This window comes from Gorilla gorilla, chromosome 6 (assembly GCF_029281585.2).
Source record: "Gorilla gorilla gorilla isolate KB3781 chromosome 6, NHGRI_mGorGor1-v2.1_pri, whole genome shotgun sequence".
Lineage (NCBI taxonomy): Eukaryota > Metazoa > Chordata > Mammalia > Primates > Hominidae > Gorilla > Gorilla gorilla.
In genome coordinates this window covers 126,157,171-126,173,334 of record NC_073230.2, presented here as the reverse complement: position 1 = coordinate 126,173,334, position 16,164 = coordinate 126,157,171, and the positions used below count along the sequence as shown (strand labels likewise).

General features: G+C 41.1%; 1 protein-coding gene across 15 annotated transcripts in view; it reads right to left on the bottom strand.

The window, feature by feature from the left end:
* ST7 (suppression of tumorigenicity 7) overlaps positions 1–16,164 on the bottom strand; it is a 277,197-nt gene that overhangs the window by 25,239 nt on the left and 235,794 nt on the right. For all 15 annotated transcript variants that reach the window (XM_031012996.3, XM_055347479.2, XM_031012997.3 and 12 more), the window contains 2 exons: positions 15,165–15,237; positions 13,623–13,725 (listed from right to left, as the gene is read on the bottom strand). In XM_031012996.3, the coding sequence (XP_030868856.1) occupies positions 13,623–13,725; positions 15,165–15,237 (176 nt within the window). The remainder of the gene's footprint in view (positions 1–13,622; positions 13,726–15,164; positions 15,238–16,164) is intronic.

Sequence of the window (16,164 nt, the reverse complement as noted above, 5' to 3'; positions counted from 1 at the left end):
ACATGTATGTAAGTATATATGTAATACAAATCTATTTTCTAGACTTGCATCAAAAACACACACAACCACACACACACACAAACATACAAACAAAAGATAACTGGAGATAGCAAATTTTTTTCATGCCTACAATGCTTTGGTGCAACTGGCTCTGATAAAATGGCCTAAGACCAGAAAAAATGTTTTTAAAACATCAATAAGGAGTTCTGAGAATAAAGCTAGTGCTATTTGGGAGAGATACCACATAGTCTGAGTTTCAATGTTGCTTACTCCCTGGAATCAGTAAGACACAAAGCAGGCACAGGACAAAAAAACACTGCAAGTAGCCATGGCTCACTCAGATCATGCGGTGATGGAAAATGAGGTAGACATCACCAGGATTCCTTGCCTTACCTCCTCTCACCTACCATCTGCCACTTTGAATCACTTACTGGAATCCTGGCTCTACTGTTTAGCTACGAGACCCTGGACATGTTATTTAATTTCTTTGAACCTCAGTTTGCTCCTCTGTAAAACTAGAATAGTAAAAACACACCTTGCTGGTTTTAATTTTTGAAGATTATGTAATATATGTAAAGCATTCATTCACATAGTACCTGGCATATAAGCGTGCATTGAATAGTAGATATATTTGCTACCAAAAAAAATTAACCGTTCATATTACCGTAGAGGTAATTTGTGTTTTCCACATATACATGTCCCACAGATAACTGAGTTTGTTTTTAGGTAAAATACTTCAGCACTTTTATAGTAGTAGCAGATCAGTTGAAGAGACCTGGGCTAACAAGGGTCATTAACCGACCGATATGGAGGCAAGCATAAAGCAAAGCTGAATTGTCAAATTAAACCTGGTGATTTCAGTACCACTCCGGGGTCCTCATCACAAGTTACCTGCTTCTTCCTGGTTCACTTCTCTGTTCATCGGTTACTTTGCTTCATTCAAAAAATATGCGAAGGCCCACAGTGTATCTCAAGTGTACAGATATGGGAGCACCCACAGCCTATCCAAGGACATGGATATGGAAGGATCCTTTGTGTATTCCAAGGACACAGATAGGGAAGCACCCGTAATTTACCTCAGGGGCATGGATATGAATCAGGCCAGGTCCCCACCTTGATGATCCATAGTCTTTGTAGGAGTAGAGGAGGGAGAGAGAGAGGAGAGAAAAAGAGAATGTATGGAGAAAGAATAAAATTCAACATGGTAAGTACCTTAGTAAGATGTATAAACTTAGCACTAAGGAAGCAAATGGAGAGCATTGTGTCTGAGAAGCTTCACAGAAAAATGAAAACATCAATTTTACTAATTAAATAAGAGTTTATACTGAAAAAATGAGGAGGGGGAATTCCAAACCAGCATTAACAGGCAAAGTATACCAAAAGCATCAAAGCCTACCAAAAGCAAATCAAGGCATTCAAGGGCATGATGTGTTTCTAAACTGGTGGGGCCTGAGTACTAACATGATGGTAACTGCCAACACTGATTACGCACTAACACACATGCCAAGCATTATCTCAGTAACTCCTTAACACTAACTCTGTGATAGAGCTAATATTTCTATTCCTGTTTCACAGATGGGAAAATGAAGGCTTTAGGAACTAACTTGTTCAGGGTTACACAGTTGGAAGTGGCAAAACCTGCATTTGAACTCAGGCTACTCTCCAAAGGAGTGAAGTAGAAAAAGTAGGCTGTAAAAGGCCTTTATGACCTGCTCCAGAGGGTGCCCTGACCTTCAGTAACTGGTTTTCAGACTTTTAGACACAGACTACAGTTGGCTCTTGAGCAACCTGGGTTTGAACTGCACAGGCTTACTTTTATACAAAATTTTTTTCAACTAAACACGGATTGAAAATATAATATTCATGGGATGGGAAACCTGCATATACAGAGAGCTGATTTTTTGCATAACACAGGTTCTGTTGGGTTCTGCAGGGCCCACTGGGGGACTTGAGTATGTGCAGATTTTGGTATATGTGAGGGGTCCTGGAACCAATCCCCTGCAGATACTGAGGGGGGAAAAAAAAACACTTAGAATCTGTGAAGCTGATGAAAAACAAAGCTGTGGGGAAATCTGAGGGAGGGACCCAAGAGAGGTCTGGGGAACCCTCCTGGCTCTCCTAGGAGGACAGTTTGGAAATCACTGCCATAGGCAATTGGGAAGCGAGTTGTGCAGTTTGCAATTTTGAGAGAAATGGGTGAGTCATGTGTAGGATCAACAGACAGGGAAGAGATGGAAATTAGCAAAGTCTTAAAAAGCTCCTGTTAGAGTCCAGGTGATGGGGACAAAATTGCGGGGTGGAGGAGGAGCTTCTCCAGGACTTGGCACCTGACTAAATGTGAGAGTGAGGGAAAGAACCGAAGGTGACAAATTTTTGGCATAAGAAACTAGAATAATGTGAGCTCCTTAGCTAGGGTAAAGACACCAAAGGAGGAAGAGGCTTAGCAGGAGAAGGTAACAAAAACAGCTTAAAGAACCTGCAGAACATCCCTGGAGAAATGGCCTGAAGGCAGCTGGGTCTTCAGGTCTGGAGCTGAGGAGAGAATCTGGAGACACAAATGTGGGTGTTCTGGGCCAGAGATGGAAGCTGCGCAGTAGGAGCACCCGAGATCTCTCAAGATAGCTTCGAGCAAGGAGGGAGAGGGCAGTGAATAGAGCTCCCTGAAAAACATGAACGCGTGGCAGCGCAGGAAAGGAGTAGGAGGAGAGTGCTGACATACAGGAGTGGCACAGAGAGAAGGTGTCATGGAGTCGAGATGGCCTCAAGACATAAGAAGCAGGCTGGCTGGGGGCAGTGGCTCACACCTGTAATCCCAGCACTTTGGGAGGCCAAGGCAGGCAAATCTCTTCAGCCCAGGAGTTCAAGACCAGCCTGGGCAACATGGCAAAACTAAGGTGGAGGCTGAGGTGGGAGGATTGCTTAAGCTTGGGAGGTCGAGGCTGCAGTGAGCCATGATAGCACCACTGCATTCCAGCCTGGGTGACAGAGCAAGACCCTGTCTCATGGAAAACAAACAAACAAACAAACAAACAAACAAACATAAAAAGCAGTTGGTCAGTGGGACCAAATGCTGAGGAGAGATGAAATAGGATGAGGTTTGAGAAGAGGCCAACAGATCTGGTGGCCTAGGTGGCAGCGGCCTTAATAAGAGTGACCTCAGTAGAGGTAATGAGCCTGGTGGGGGTGGCCTGTATGGGGGTAGTCTTGGGGAAAGCAGCTGCAGTGCTTTTTGTTAAAGAAAGAGACTTACAAACTTCCTATTCCTGAGAAATGTGGCTAAAAACTGGTTTCTGTTCATTTTCCTCTGGGTCATATTTCCACAATACATTCTCCTTACTCTAATCCAAAAAAGCTTTGGAACAAAATATGACTCAATTCAAAGAAACTTATATCGAAATAATATTTCTAAAATGTCCTGTTGATATATAATATTATAGACAGTCTGCCAGGGTATTTTGAATTTCTGCTTCCACGCTTCAAGCATTTTAAAATGCTAAAACCCACTACACATTTTGTTTCCTAAATTGGATTAAAAAGCAATTTTATACTCTGTCAATCAGCTTTACCAAGATATAAAGGGAGGACTGCTTTAGTGTTTGCATGAAATAGAATTTCCATCACTATAACAATGTCCTGTAGGTACTCCATTAGCATATACAATTACCACAATGTTTTCTTCCACAAGCCTCTTGAAATCCCCATGAAATTAGAGTTTCTAGATTAACATTAGATGAGCTTTCTTTTTTTTAAAAAAAAGAGAGTACGTTTTTAATGGGAATGCATTTCTGTCATAACACTCTTCATTCTTTCCTCTCTATTTTCTCATGACTTCCCACACTCTTAGACTTATAATTTGAAAGCTAAATATGTATTGGGCTAGGTCCTCACCTCTATATTGTGTCAAGCCCAGTCTGCCCCGCTGCTGAAATGAGTGCTGGGAGTGTGGCACCCTCCTCCCCTCGGTACCCTCTGGGACTGCCTGTTGTGCCCTCCACTACCTCTTGGGCGGGCACAGTGAGGACAGCAGATGGTTTACTGGTTCTGGGATTTGGGGCAAGATTAAGATGAAAGCTATCCCCCGTTGGTGCTGTCAATTTTTCTTTATTTTTTTCCCCCTCAGCAGCTCTGTCTACAGCACTCGGACATGCTAAGGAACGGGTACTGGCTCTGCAGCCCCCTCCCTGCTGCTCAGAGCAGGGTGGAGGCCTCCTCCTCTATGGGTGGGACCTCAAAAACTTGGGATTTTCTGGTGGTGATGGGTCACACCCATCTGTTATTTTCTGAACTGTATGCAGAGGGGGCCTTGGGGTTGCTGGGCTACCAGACTTCTCATTCCAGTTTCAACCAGAGCAGGCCTACATCTACTTTAAGGTTTCATGTAAGACTGAATTAGGAGAGGAAAAATGTTTATTGCTTTAAAAAAGTTAAAAATTATTTGTTTTTGTACAAGTAAATACTAGATGGTTTAAGCACAAGCTGGCCAGTGGAGGCCTGTGTGTGGTAGTGAAGACCCCGTGATTTGGGAAGCCCTCCTTGGTGATAATGAACAGGTCAGGATTTCCTATCAGCCAAGGCTCAATTCTGGGGACCACAATGTTCAAGGTTTTCAGAGTTGAGTGGAAGGTTTGGGCATTCTGTATACAGCCAGGCCACTCCCCTACCACTGCACACTTGGAGAATGTTTGTAACAGCAAAGCACAGGATCCGGCTTCCAGGAGTTAACAGAGCACCTGGGCTATCTGCCCCAACTCTGACTGTGAGCTGGTTGCCTCGTTCCAGTGGGCCCAGCAGAACTCTGCCTGTCTCACAGGGGCACGGCCCGGTCTGTCTTCTCAATGACTGGGCACTTCTTGAGAGCACGCATCATTTTCTGACCAGCGTCCCAGTGGCTGGCACATAATTAGTGCTCAATAAGTGCTAGCTGAATGCGCTGCTGGGAGGGAAAAGAGGACTCTGCTTCAGAATTGTACACCTTCAGAGACTAGAGAAGCTGGTGGACAGCAGCAGGAAGGTTAGCCCCTCCAGGATGAAGTAAAGTTGCAGGGATGCCTCCTGGTTATTCTATTAGAGCAGAGTGATCCTGCTTAAGTAAAAGTAGTTCAAATATGTTGTGGTTGACAGGAGACCTAGCAAGGTGTGTGGCTTCCAGCTGAGGGAGAAAATGGAAGAATTCCTCTTCTGAGGGCATGAGAGCCTTACCAACTCTGATAATGAGAATAGACACCAAGACAGAGGGTGCAGGGGCAGGGAGGAAGGAGGTATAAGCAACCCAGGCTGGGAGACAAAAAACCACTCAGGCCTGGTCTGAAAAAAGCATCTGGTGATTTTCAAGTGGGCCCCTACCTCCTCTATGACTGTGGGCACCTGGGACCCCTGACCCCACAGCTCACACTAAAGGAGATTTCCCTGCCACCTCTCTCTCTTCCACTCACACTTCTCTGCTTGTCCTGGTGGTAGGCAGTGGAGATGACTCCAACAGCCCAGCTCCAATTGGTAGAAGTACCCCTGGGAATGAAGCAAATAGCTGCTTGCTTTTTATAGGCTGAAGAGGAAAAGCTTTGGAAAGAGTGAAAACTTAAAAGAATCTGGAAACATTTCGCTGGGGGAGTCAATGATGATGGGTTTGGAGTATGTATGTGTGTATTAGGGACTGTTAATGTAGTCCTACAATCTCGATTACTCAGACAGGGAAATATGAGTTATATAACAGAAAGACAGGGGTGGCCTCAGCCTCCATAATAGTGGGGACACCTGGCTCTATAATTGAAGTAGAAGACACAGTGATGTTTTATGAGGCAACCTCATGCATGCCTAGGACAGGCTTTCAGGCCTGTTCCACCTGAGGAGGCAGGTGCAACAGGGAGAGGAAGGGGCCTGTGTATGGGCAAGTTTCATACCAGACGTGAAGTGTTGTGTTGGGGTAGAAGACCTGATGGGAGTGGGTTGGCATGGAGCAGGGATGGTACCAGGCTCAGAACAAGAATATAAGACACAGGTCGGAAATGGGTAACAATCAGCCACAAGCAAAGAACTTACCAAGCAGCTACAAGCTGCAGAATCCCTGAAGACAATAGCTGCAGCCAGAACATGCTAGAGCCTCCCCTCAAATCTGGAGGCCTGAAGGGACCCTGAGGGTCCTCAAGGCCAAGGCATTGAGGTGCCACTGTTATACTCTCTGGTTGTCCTTCTTCAGGCTAGGGTGGCCCAAGAAGCACCTGTTAATGCATGTTTCTAGGCAGCCTCTATTTCCACCTAGCCTGCAAGCACAGAAATAGAACGGGAGGTAAAAAGGAAGAGATAACGAAGGGGCCAACATGTATTGAGCAGGTACTGAATGAATTACACGATGTAATTTCATTTACCTGTCATCAGTCCTGTGAAGCCATTACTTTTATCCTTTTATCAAAACAAGAATGGGCAGGAAACTAATTAACTCCCTCCTCCCATACTTTATTCCAGTCCTGTGGACAGGAAGTAATGGGAGTCATTGTTCTGAACACTTTTGAGCTTTTCTCTTTTTTAGACACAAAGTCTCTTTCTGTCACCCAGGCTGTGGTGCAGCAGCACAATCATGGCTCACTGCAGTCTTGACCTTCTGGCTCAGCCTCCCGAGTAGCGTATGCCACCACACACAGCTAATTTTTTTGTTTGTTTGTGGAGATTAGGTTTCACTACATTGCCAGGCTGGTCTCAAACTCCTAGACTCAAGTGATCTTCCTGCCTCAGCCTCCCAAAATGCTGGAATTACAGGCGTGATGAACCCTTTCAATGATACTTCATAGCTCTCCTTACCTTTAGGTCATTATTCCCTGCTCTGTTGTTATAATGTTTTGCCTCACAATTCAGAAAGGAATAAATACAAATGGCTAACAATGTTCTACCAAACTAGTAGTGGCAAAGAAATGCAGACTAAAAGAACAAAATTCCATTTGTACTTAATAGGTTCATAAATATTTATTGCTCCCCTTCTTTCTTTTTTAAACAAACTGCTCAATGACAGTGAGGATATGATAAAATAGTGGAGAAGGAGTTATCTGCTGATTTAAACTGCTATAATCTTTTTTGGCAAGTAGTTCCGCAATATCAAGAGCCTTAAGTGCTTCTACACATGACTTAGTAATTCCCATTCTTTAAATCTACCCTAAGGAAATAATCCTGACTAAAAAATCTTCTTGCCCAAAGAGGTTCATTATAGAAGTTGATCCGTCATGTCAATTTGATATCTACCATGGAGGACTCAAGAAGTAGATTACGCTGTGTGCACAGTCCCTCACACCCATAATCCCAGCACTTTGGGAGGACGACATAGAAGGACTGATTGAGGCACAACTTGGGCAACAGAGACTTCGTCTCTATTAAAAATTTTTAAAAGCTGGCTGAGTGTAGGGGCGCATACCTATAGTCCCAGCTACTCTAGAGGCTGAGGCTGGAGGATCCCTTGAGCCCTTGAGTTTGAGATTACAGTGAGCTATGATTGTGTCATTGCACTCCAGCCTGGGTGACAGAGTACAACCCTGCCTTGGGTCAGCGGGTGGGAAAGAGGGAAGAAGTAGATAATTCTCTTCAACAAAATGTAACGGAATGAAATTGAACTCTTATCTTACACCATACACAAAAATCAACTCAAAATGCATTAAAGATTTAAATATAAACTACAAAACTCCTAGAAGAAAGTAAAGGAGCGAAAAACTTCATGACATTAGTTTTAGCAATGATTTCTTAGATATGACACCAAAAGCACAAGCAACAAAAGCAAAAATACACAAGTGGGACTACGTCAAACTGAAATGCTTCTGTGTAGCAAAGAAAACAATCAACAGAGCGAAAAGGTAACCTGTGGAATAGAGAAAATATCTGCAAATCATATATCTAATAAGGGGTTAATATTGAAAACATATAAGCAACTCCTACAACTCAATAGCAAAAAAAAAAAGAGCCCAACAATCTGATTATCTGATTTAAAACTTGGCAAAAGACTCATATAGACATTTCTCCAAGAAGATATACGAATGACCAACTGGTATATGAAAAGATGCTCAACATCACTAACAAGCAGAGAAATGCAAATCAAAACCACAAAAAAATTTTACCTGACGTGTTAGGATGGCCACTCTCAAGAAAATAACAAGGGTTGGCAAGTTTGTGGAAAAACTGGAACCCTTGTGCACTGTTGGTGGGAATGTAAAATGGTGCAGCCACTAAGGAAAACAGTTTGGAAGTTTCTCAAAAAATCAAAAATAGAATCACCACTATATGATCCAGTCATTCCCCCTTCTGGGTATTCATTCAAAAGAAGTGAAAGCAGGATCTTGAGGAGAATATTTGCGCTGTTATTTTCATTGCAGCATTATTCACAATAGCCAAGAGATGGAAATAACCTAAATGTCCATGGACAGATGAGTGGATAAAGACAATGTGGCATATACGTTCAGTGGAATAATTTTTGGTCTTTAAAAAGAAGAAAATTCTGTCATATGGTGGTGGCTAGAACATAGATGAACCTTGAGGACATTATGCTAAGTAAAATAAGCCAGTCACGGAAAGACAAACAATACATGATTCCACTGATATGAGGTATCTAAAGTAGTCAAATTCATAGAAGCAGAGAGTATAATGGTGCTTGCCAGGGGCTGTGGGGAGGGGAAAATGAGGAGTTGCTGTTCAATAAAAATAGAGTTTCAGTCATGCAAGATGAAAAAGTTCTGGAGATTACTGTACAGTGATGTGCATATAGTTAATGATATGGTTTGGCTGTGTTCCCACCCAAATCTCTTCTTGAATTATACTTCCCATAATCCCCATGTGTAATGGGAGAGACCTGGTGGGAGGTAACTGAATCATGGGAGCGGTTATCTGCATGCTGTTCTCATGATAGTGAGTGAGTTTTCACAAGATCTGATGGTTTTATAAGGGGCTTTTTCTCCTTTTGCTCATTCTTCTGCTTCCTGCTGTCATGTGAAAAAGGACGTGTTTACTTCCCCTTCCGCTATGAATGTAAGTTTCCTGAGGCCTCCCTAGCCATGCTGAACTGTGAGTCAATTAAACCTCTTTCCTCTATAAATCACTTAGTCTTGAGTACGTCTTTATTTGCAGCATGAGAATGGACTAATACAGTTAACAAGATTGTACTGTACACCTAAAAATTTGTTAAGAGGGTAGATCTCATATTACATATTTTTTACCTTACACCCATAAAAAAGAAGTATCCAAAACAGAAGTATCCAGTTATAGAAACTGCCTTAAAAGAGTCTGAAGGCACATGGATAAAATACTTGAACTGTAAGTTGGAGGATAACCTTTTTAAGGTTAAAGAACTCTGAAAATCTGATAATCCCCCCTCAGAAACAAATATACCCCCAATACCCAACCATAAAGTCCATGTTAAGAGCCCTATGCTAATTTTTTTTAAAATAGTAAAAGTATTTAAAATATGTAGGAAAAAAGGCTAGAAATAGTCTTAAATATGAGTAGATTTTTTTTATAATACCACTATAGAGCAAAAGACATATCTAATACTGCCTGTAACAAACAAATAATTTAGCCCACCTTTTGGAAACTTGTCAGAAAATGGAAGTTTATCTTTGGTACCCTGAAGGAGTTAATGTAACATCCTCCAAAACAAAAATGTGTCTCCTCGCAGTGAAAGGCTTGCAGTGTGGCTGCAGCATACTAAGAGCACATAAGCTCTGGTTAACCCAGGTCTGTGTAGTTGATGGGTCACTGATAGAAATGTCTCCCCCATGCCCACCCCAATGTAAATCTCATGACTGCTGAGGAAGAGCAGAGTGAGCATGCAGCATATCTGCAGAAAGAAGGCCCCAAATCCAATAAACTGTAACAATACAAAGATGAAGGTATAGAACCGTGGTGAGGGCAGTCCTTTGTTTGTCCAGCATTACATGAATGGAATTTTCTTTACATGCGAAGCTATTTTAATCCCATTAAATGGAAAACATCCTCTAATGGATTCAAGATTTCTTTGTCTTCTTTTGTTCTCAGTTGTTGAAAATCACCAGCATCACTAACATCCCCAGTTTTCCTCAAGAAAAGGTAAACAGCAAGTACAAGCATTATAGTGAGAGACCACGGAGGAGACAGACTACTTCTGATGAAGAAGAACAAGCTTCCTAGTGACTCTTAATGGTGGTGGTAAAGGGGCAACAGGGTTTTCTCAGAGAAAGTGAAGAAGGAAAGGAAAGAGAATGTTTCTGGAATGATGAACAAATAGTTATGAGGTGGAAAAAATGAAAAACAAGTTGGGTCAGATTATGAAGGGTACTGAAGAATCTCACAAGGAGTTTATGCCTTTTCCTATGGGAGCTGGCGGCACAGCTACAGTTTCTCAGGAGGGAGTGACAATTCTGTTGGTAATGATGAGCCTATGTGTTTGCTTCCTCTTTACTAGTTTGCTGCAATCTAATACTTCAGAAATTCTAGTGTTTCGCATCCATCTGACCACTTAAGTGGCTCTGCTTCAGAACAGAGACAAGGGGTTTTTACTGTTCTTATTTCCCAGTCCTGTGATGTAGTAAGGAGCAACACTTCCTCCCTACTCCTTATGTCTGCAAGTGAAGAGAGTTCCTAAGAGTAGCCCTCCGAAAGCAAATGACTAGTATTTATCATTGGATGGTGAAATGTTACCTATGTATCTTTGCTTAATGGGATACCAGATGAAGCGAAGCTGGAAATGCATGGAAGTCAGTTCTCAGTTATTATATTTGGTATTTTTTTCTCCCTCAGAGAAGATGACAATTATGCAATACAGCATGTAGATACTAAAAATTCCTGTGGTGGGCCACTGACAACTTCCTGTGATAGAGAAAAAGAAGCCATGGAAGTCACATCATTTAAGATATCCTGAAGAAACCTGAATTGTCCTTAAGGGATTGAATGTCTTAGGAAGCAGTGTGCCCGCCAGCATTTGCAGGGTCCAAGCCTAGGCTGGTCTGTTTCCTGGTGGGGTGTGGTAGGCAGTAGAGGGCAACATTTAAGAGTAGATAATCCAGAATTGGTTCTGGCTCTGTCATTTATTTGCTGTATGACCATGAGCAGATTATTTAACCTCTCCAAACCATCAGTGCCCTCATCTATGTAATAGGGATAATAATATAATATACCTCACAGAGTCGTTATGAAAAATAAGTGAGAGGGCTTATGTACTTCAGCTAGCACTGTGCTTGGCACATTAACATTCAAAAGAAACCAATAATAAAAATGATTATCACAGTATCATTATAAGGAGAGAGTCAAGGTTAGGATGGGAAGGTGACCTAGATGATCTTTAAGGACCCTTCTTATGCTAAGAGTCCAAGAGTTTGTAACCTTCACCGATGTCTCATTAGAACTAAGGCTATTTATTATTCACTGCCTCCAAGGCACCGTGTGTGTGTGTGTGTGTGTGTGTGTATTTGCTAAAGTTAGATATTTAGAGCACACTGCATACTGTATATTAGAAATCTGTGGCTAATTCTTGACATATAGGGCCAGTGAATCCCAGGACCTGTTCCCCACGGAAATTCTGATAGATGAAGAGGATCTGGAAACACATCTCCCCCTCAGCACAATCACCAATGAAGCAAAGTGCTGGAGAGTCAGTTTACCCAGGTAGTTTACCCTGCCTTCTCTCAGTTTCATGATTAGAAAGTAGAGTGCAATCAAATATTTGAAATGTTTCCACTTTTAGGATAATTCTATTTTGCAGGTGGAATCCTAGTTAACTGTGTCAAATTCTTCCATGGCAGCCTTAAAGTGTTTCTTAGGGCTTTTAATATTCTTCTAGAGGCTCAATTAACCATTTCAGACCAGTGTTATAGCATTAAATGACTACTTCAATCAAAATATCTAACCAACAAGTACTGTACTGATTTTCTGTCTTGTGCCCCAGGATTGCAAGGCTCTAGTTAGGATCACGGTAAAAGATCTGGTTCCTAGATATGAGGAGCCCCCAACCATTATCAAAATTCTTAATAATTATCAAAAAATTTTGATATTATAATCATCAACAATCTTAATAATTTACAAATAAATGGCGCTCAAATGTTTTCAAAGAACTTCAAATATATAATCTCACTTGATCTTTACCACAGAAGATAGGCAGGGCTTATATCCTATCTTCATTTAAAAATGAGGGACAACTTTGAGCTGAGAGATGCTAAGCCCAATGTCCAATGGCTGATAAATGACAGAATCACAAGTGGAACACAAGTTTTTGCCTCAGAATCCAGAACTTATTGCTCAATACTACTTCTAAAAGAGCCTTATTTATGCTTACTGAATAGCTCTGTAGAGAATGGCATTCAATAAGTATTCATAGATGACCTCAGTTTACTGTAATTCAGGATAATTTTTTCATGATTAGTTTTAAATTTTAGTCAAAGTGGAATAAACATTTTTAGCTTAGGTGAAAAATATTATATAAGGAGATATAGTTATAGCACCATATGGACAATACATAAATCTGCAAATACTATGTTGGTCATTACCCATTAGGCCTAAGGAATAAATACATCCTTATGCAAATGTGGCATAGTGAACCACTCTTCAATTTCCTGCTAAGTGAAAAAAATGACCTAGACTTGAGTAAAATCCCAGGAATGATATTAGATCACTTATCTGTCACTCTGAATATCAACAAAATAAAGTAGTTAACTCCATAAACCATCTCTCTCTCTCTCACTCATACCCCCCCACACTTTTGCTATAGTGCTACAACACAAGTCAAACAGCCTTCCTTTGTCATTTTTCACCACTAAGTCTTCATCAGACATTTTGCCAAGGAAGTTATGGCTTGTCATACCTGAGGTGAACCACACGAAGTTTTTTAGAGGTCAAAATGTACTTAATAGTGGGACTGAAAGTGGCTCTCAGCTACTTTTTTTCCTCCCTCAGAGAAGATGATAATTACGTAATACAGCATGTAGATACTAAAAGAGCAGGGAGTTAAATATAGGTAAATAATAAATACACATTCATCTCCTGAATAAAAGATTACAGAAATATTCCCTGCTCTGATTTGATTCCCTTAAAATCAATTTCAGGAAAAAAAAATTGGAAATATTGGGTATTTATAAATTGGTCAACCATGTGGTTAATAACTAAGACAAATATTTTCTACTATATATACTTATTAAAATGGTACAAAGCAAAATACTTCTTCATATTTTGAAGTTTTCTCTATTATTTTCTTGCCAATACTGATTACTATTATTTATTTATAGAGACACGGAATGCCACATTAGTTTTTTTTTTTTACCAGTTTTATTCACAACAACATTTATTTCCTGAGTTTGGTCTATGTGAGACCATAACTGGTGTGAAATTCCTGTCAAATGCGTCAACACTCCCGGGATATCTACTTTTTGCCAATTTCAGGCTTCCTGGCCTGCCTAAGCGAGGTCTATCGATTTACCCTTATTAAGTGAAGTCTGGAAATCTGCCCCAAAGCCTCTTGAGTATAGCTTTTGCTTAAAATGAGGCTAATGCCCATACACTATATAGGGTCTCAACATTTGTTGGTTGCAATTCATTTTTTTATAACCGGTGTACTTGAGATACAACACTGTGGTCAATGAATGCTTTCTCTACTATCATAACGAGTTCCTGTGGGGATTCCACGGACTCACTTTTGGCACATGAGGATTGAATTCCACAGCTCTATGAATGGCCTCTACTGCATTCATCTCTGCTGTGCTCAGCCCCCGCCGAGATGCAGCCTCAGGAGAGAATCTGAAAAGCAGAAAGACAAAAACCATCCAGTTGGGACCACTGCTTGGGCATCAACCCGAAAGCATCTACACATCAAGGGCCCATAAAACCACAGTGAGCCAATAGCATGAGCTCTCCAAACTTCTACTGCATGGAACCTCTGATTGGCCCCATGGACCGAGGCCAGCAAAAACCCCAGCAGAAGCAGAAAGCGTGCTTGCATCTAGTCATGGCAGGAGTTAAATTCGGCTGTCAAGTCTCTGTCTAAATAGCTAATCTAAATCTTCTACGAGGTACCTGCTCAGGTCAGGGGAAGAGGTAGGACTGACAAGGGCAGACAGTGTAGGAAAAAGAGAAAACCAGGTTACAGAAGAGCGCACTTGGTTAAAAACAGAACTGGGAAGGATTTGAAAGGAGGCCTCCCACCCAATGTCAGTGCTGCGATGGAGGTTAAATCGTTGCAGCTTCAGCAGCAGGCGAGCCTGCTTGGGGCCATTCCGGCAGAGGGCGTGTGCATGCCCAAACTGCGGGCAAGACACCTGCCCAAGTGAATGAAAAAAACCAGACCATGCAATCTCTTTCTCACCTCACACCCAGGGCTAACTCCAGAGCTGTGCTTGGCAGGCAGACACCACAGGGGAAGCTGTGACAACCCTGGCCCTGCCCTCCCAAGCTGGAGTCGCTGTGTAGGGAGAAAAGATGTTGCAGTAGGTACTGGCGATCTACAGGATAAAAAAGAATGAAAGAAAATTACTTTGGTCTTGAAGTGTACACACACTTAACAGCAAACCTGTCTGATACAGCAGAGGCTGGTTTCCTGTTCTCTGCTTTCGATGCTACAGAGGGATTATATTGGGAAAGCGTAAGAGTTTATGAACTCAAAAGCAGTTAAGCCATCTATGCTCTTTCATCTGACAGGCATCCTTGGATGCTTATGAAAAGTCTATATGTCATAGTCACCTGCCTGAACAAAATAGGCAAACGTCCCATTGAGATGGCAACTCAAAGTTAATAGACCAGTGGGGGACTAATTTGAAGTTGATGAGGCAAAGAATGAGAGATGACCATCCCGTCTGCCACATTCCACATGTGTATGACACTACCCAGTTATGGACCGCTGAAGGGAGAGGAATGTGCAAAAAACAAATAGAAGGATGGTATTCTGTGTAAGTCCCAAGCAGGTGTTTTGGTATCTACTGTCTCACATCAAAAAACTCATCTCAGAAGCATGGAATTTCAAATAAATCCTGCTTTAGGATACCTTTACACACCCTTACATTACCTGAGGATATACATTCCCTCCTTCCAATAGTGAAAGAAAAGAACAGCAGGTTTTGGAAAATGCATGCTTATAAGCAGGGGTCTCATAGACTAAGAGAAACTTCCAGAGAAAGCCCTCAGAGGCAACACATCTCAATTCTGGTCAGGCATTAGTACCGCGCAAGCTATTATTCACTTACTTGTCAGAGACAGCTCTTGCTTTGAGCAAAGCAGCTGTGTAGCATATTGTTGCTGACTTTGGTAAGCTTATATCTGTTGGAGAAAAAGAAAGTAGGAACACATAAGTTTGCAGGTAACAACGAGCAATCATTTTCAATACACTAGCATTTTAATCACATTTAAGTGCAATAAAGCATAAATGAAGAATATTTTAATACAGACATTACACTAGAATTTCAGCTATTCCTTACTGTATCAACGTGGTATGTGAAACTAAGGGTAGTTTGTATTTTTGTGAATAATTCATGTGCAACAGGCTGACTCTTAAGCAATCACCTTCTATTTTTAAATATGAATTTTCATATGTTGAGTTTAAGCAGAGTATAGCTATAAATATATAAATTTAGATATCGCATGAATACCCTTGATGTGAAAGACATGAAAGTGTCTTTGTCACTTACAAAAATTTCTCAACAGGTATATGAAATGCTAATTAAAGAAAAAAATCTAGATTAAAAGAAGACTTAGCCAAATGAATGATTCTTTAGTGGACAGATTTAAACTAAATTTCCTTTGCATTAAATTTCAAGTTTACATTCAATTTTTAATAGTGCTTGTTAAAAATGTAAAAGTCCAAGTTGAGGATATACATATATGTCTAATATATAAATAAACATATATAACTTTTAAAGGGTATATGTATGAAATCTTTAGAAAACTACACAATTTTTGCTCATGAAAACCTATCATAAATCTCCTTTCATATGAAGCCTCACTTGTCATCAGGAAAAACAGTTCCTTTCAATTTTACAAAAATTTCAGAAGGGCTAGGGTGGGTGTGGGGTTCAGATAATGAGTTTACAGGAAGTGAAAGCACAGGGTACAAGTGAGAGTAGATAAACTCAAAGACCCCTTTGGGTGAAAAATGTGTTCTTAAATTATGATTGTATTCTTTCCAGAATAGGAGTTAGTATTTAATACTTGCAACCAAATTTACACTATGACACAGAAATACCTTAA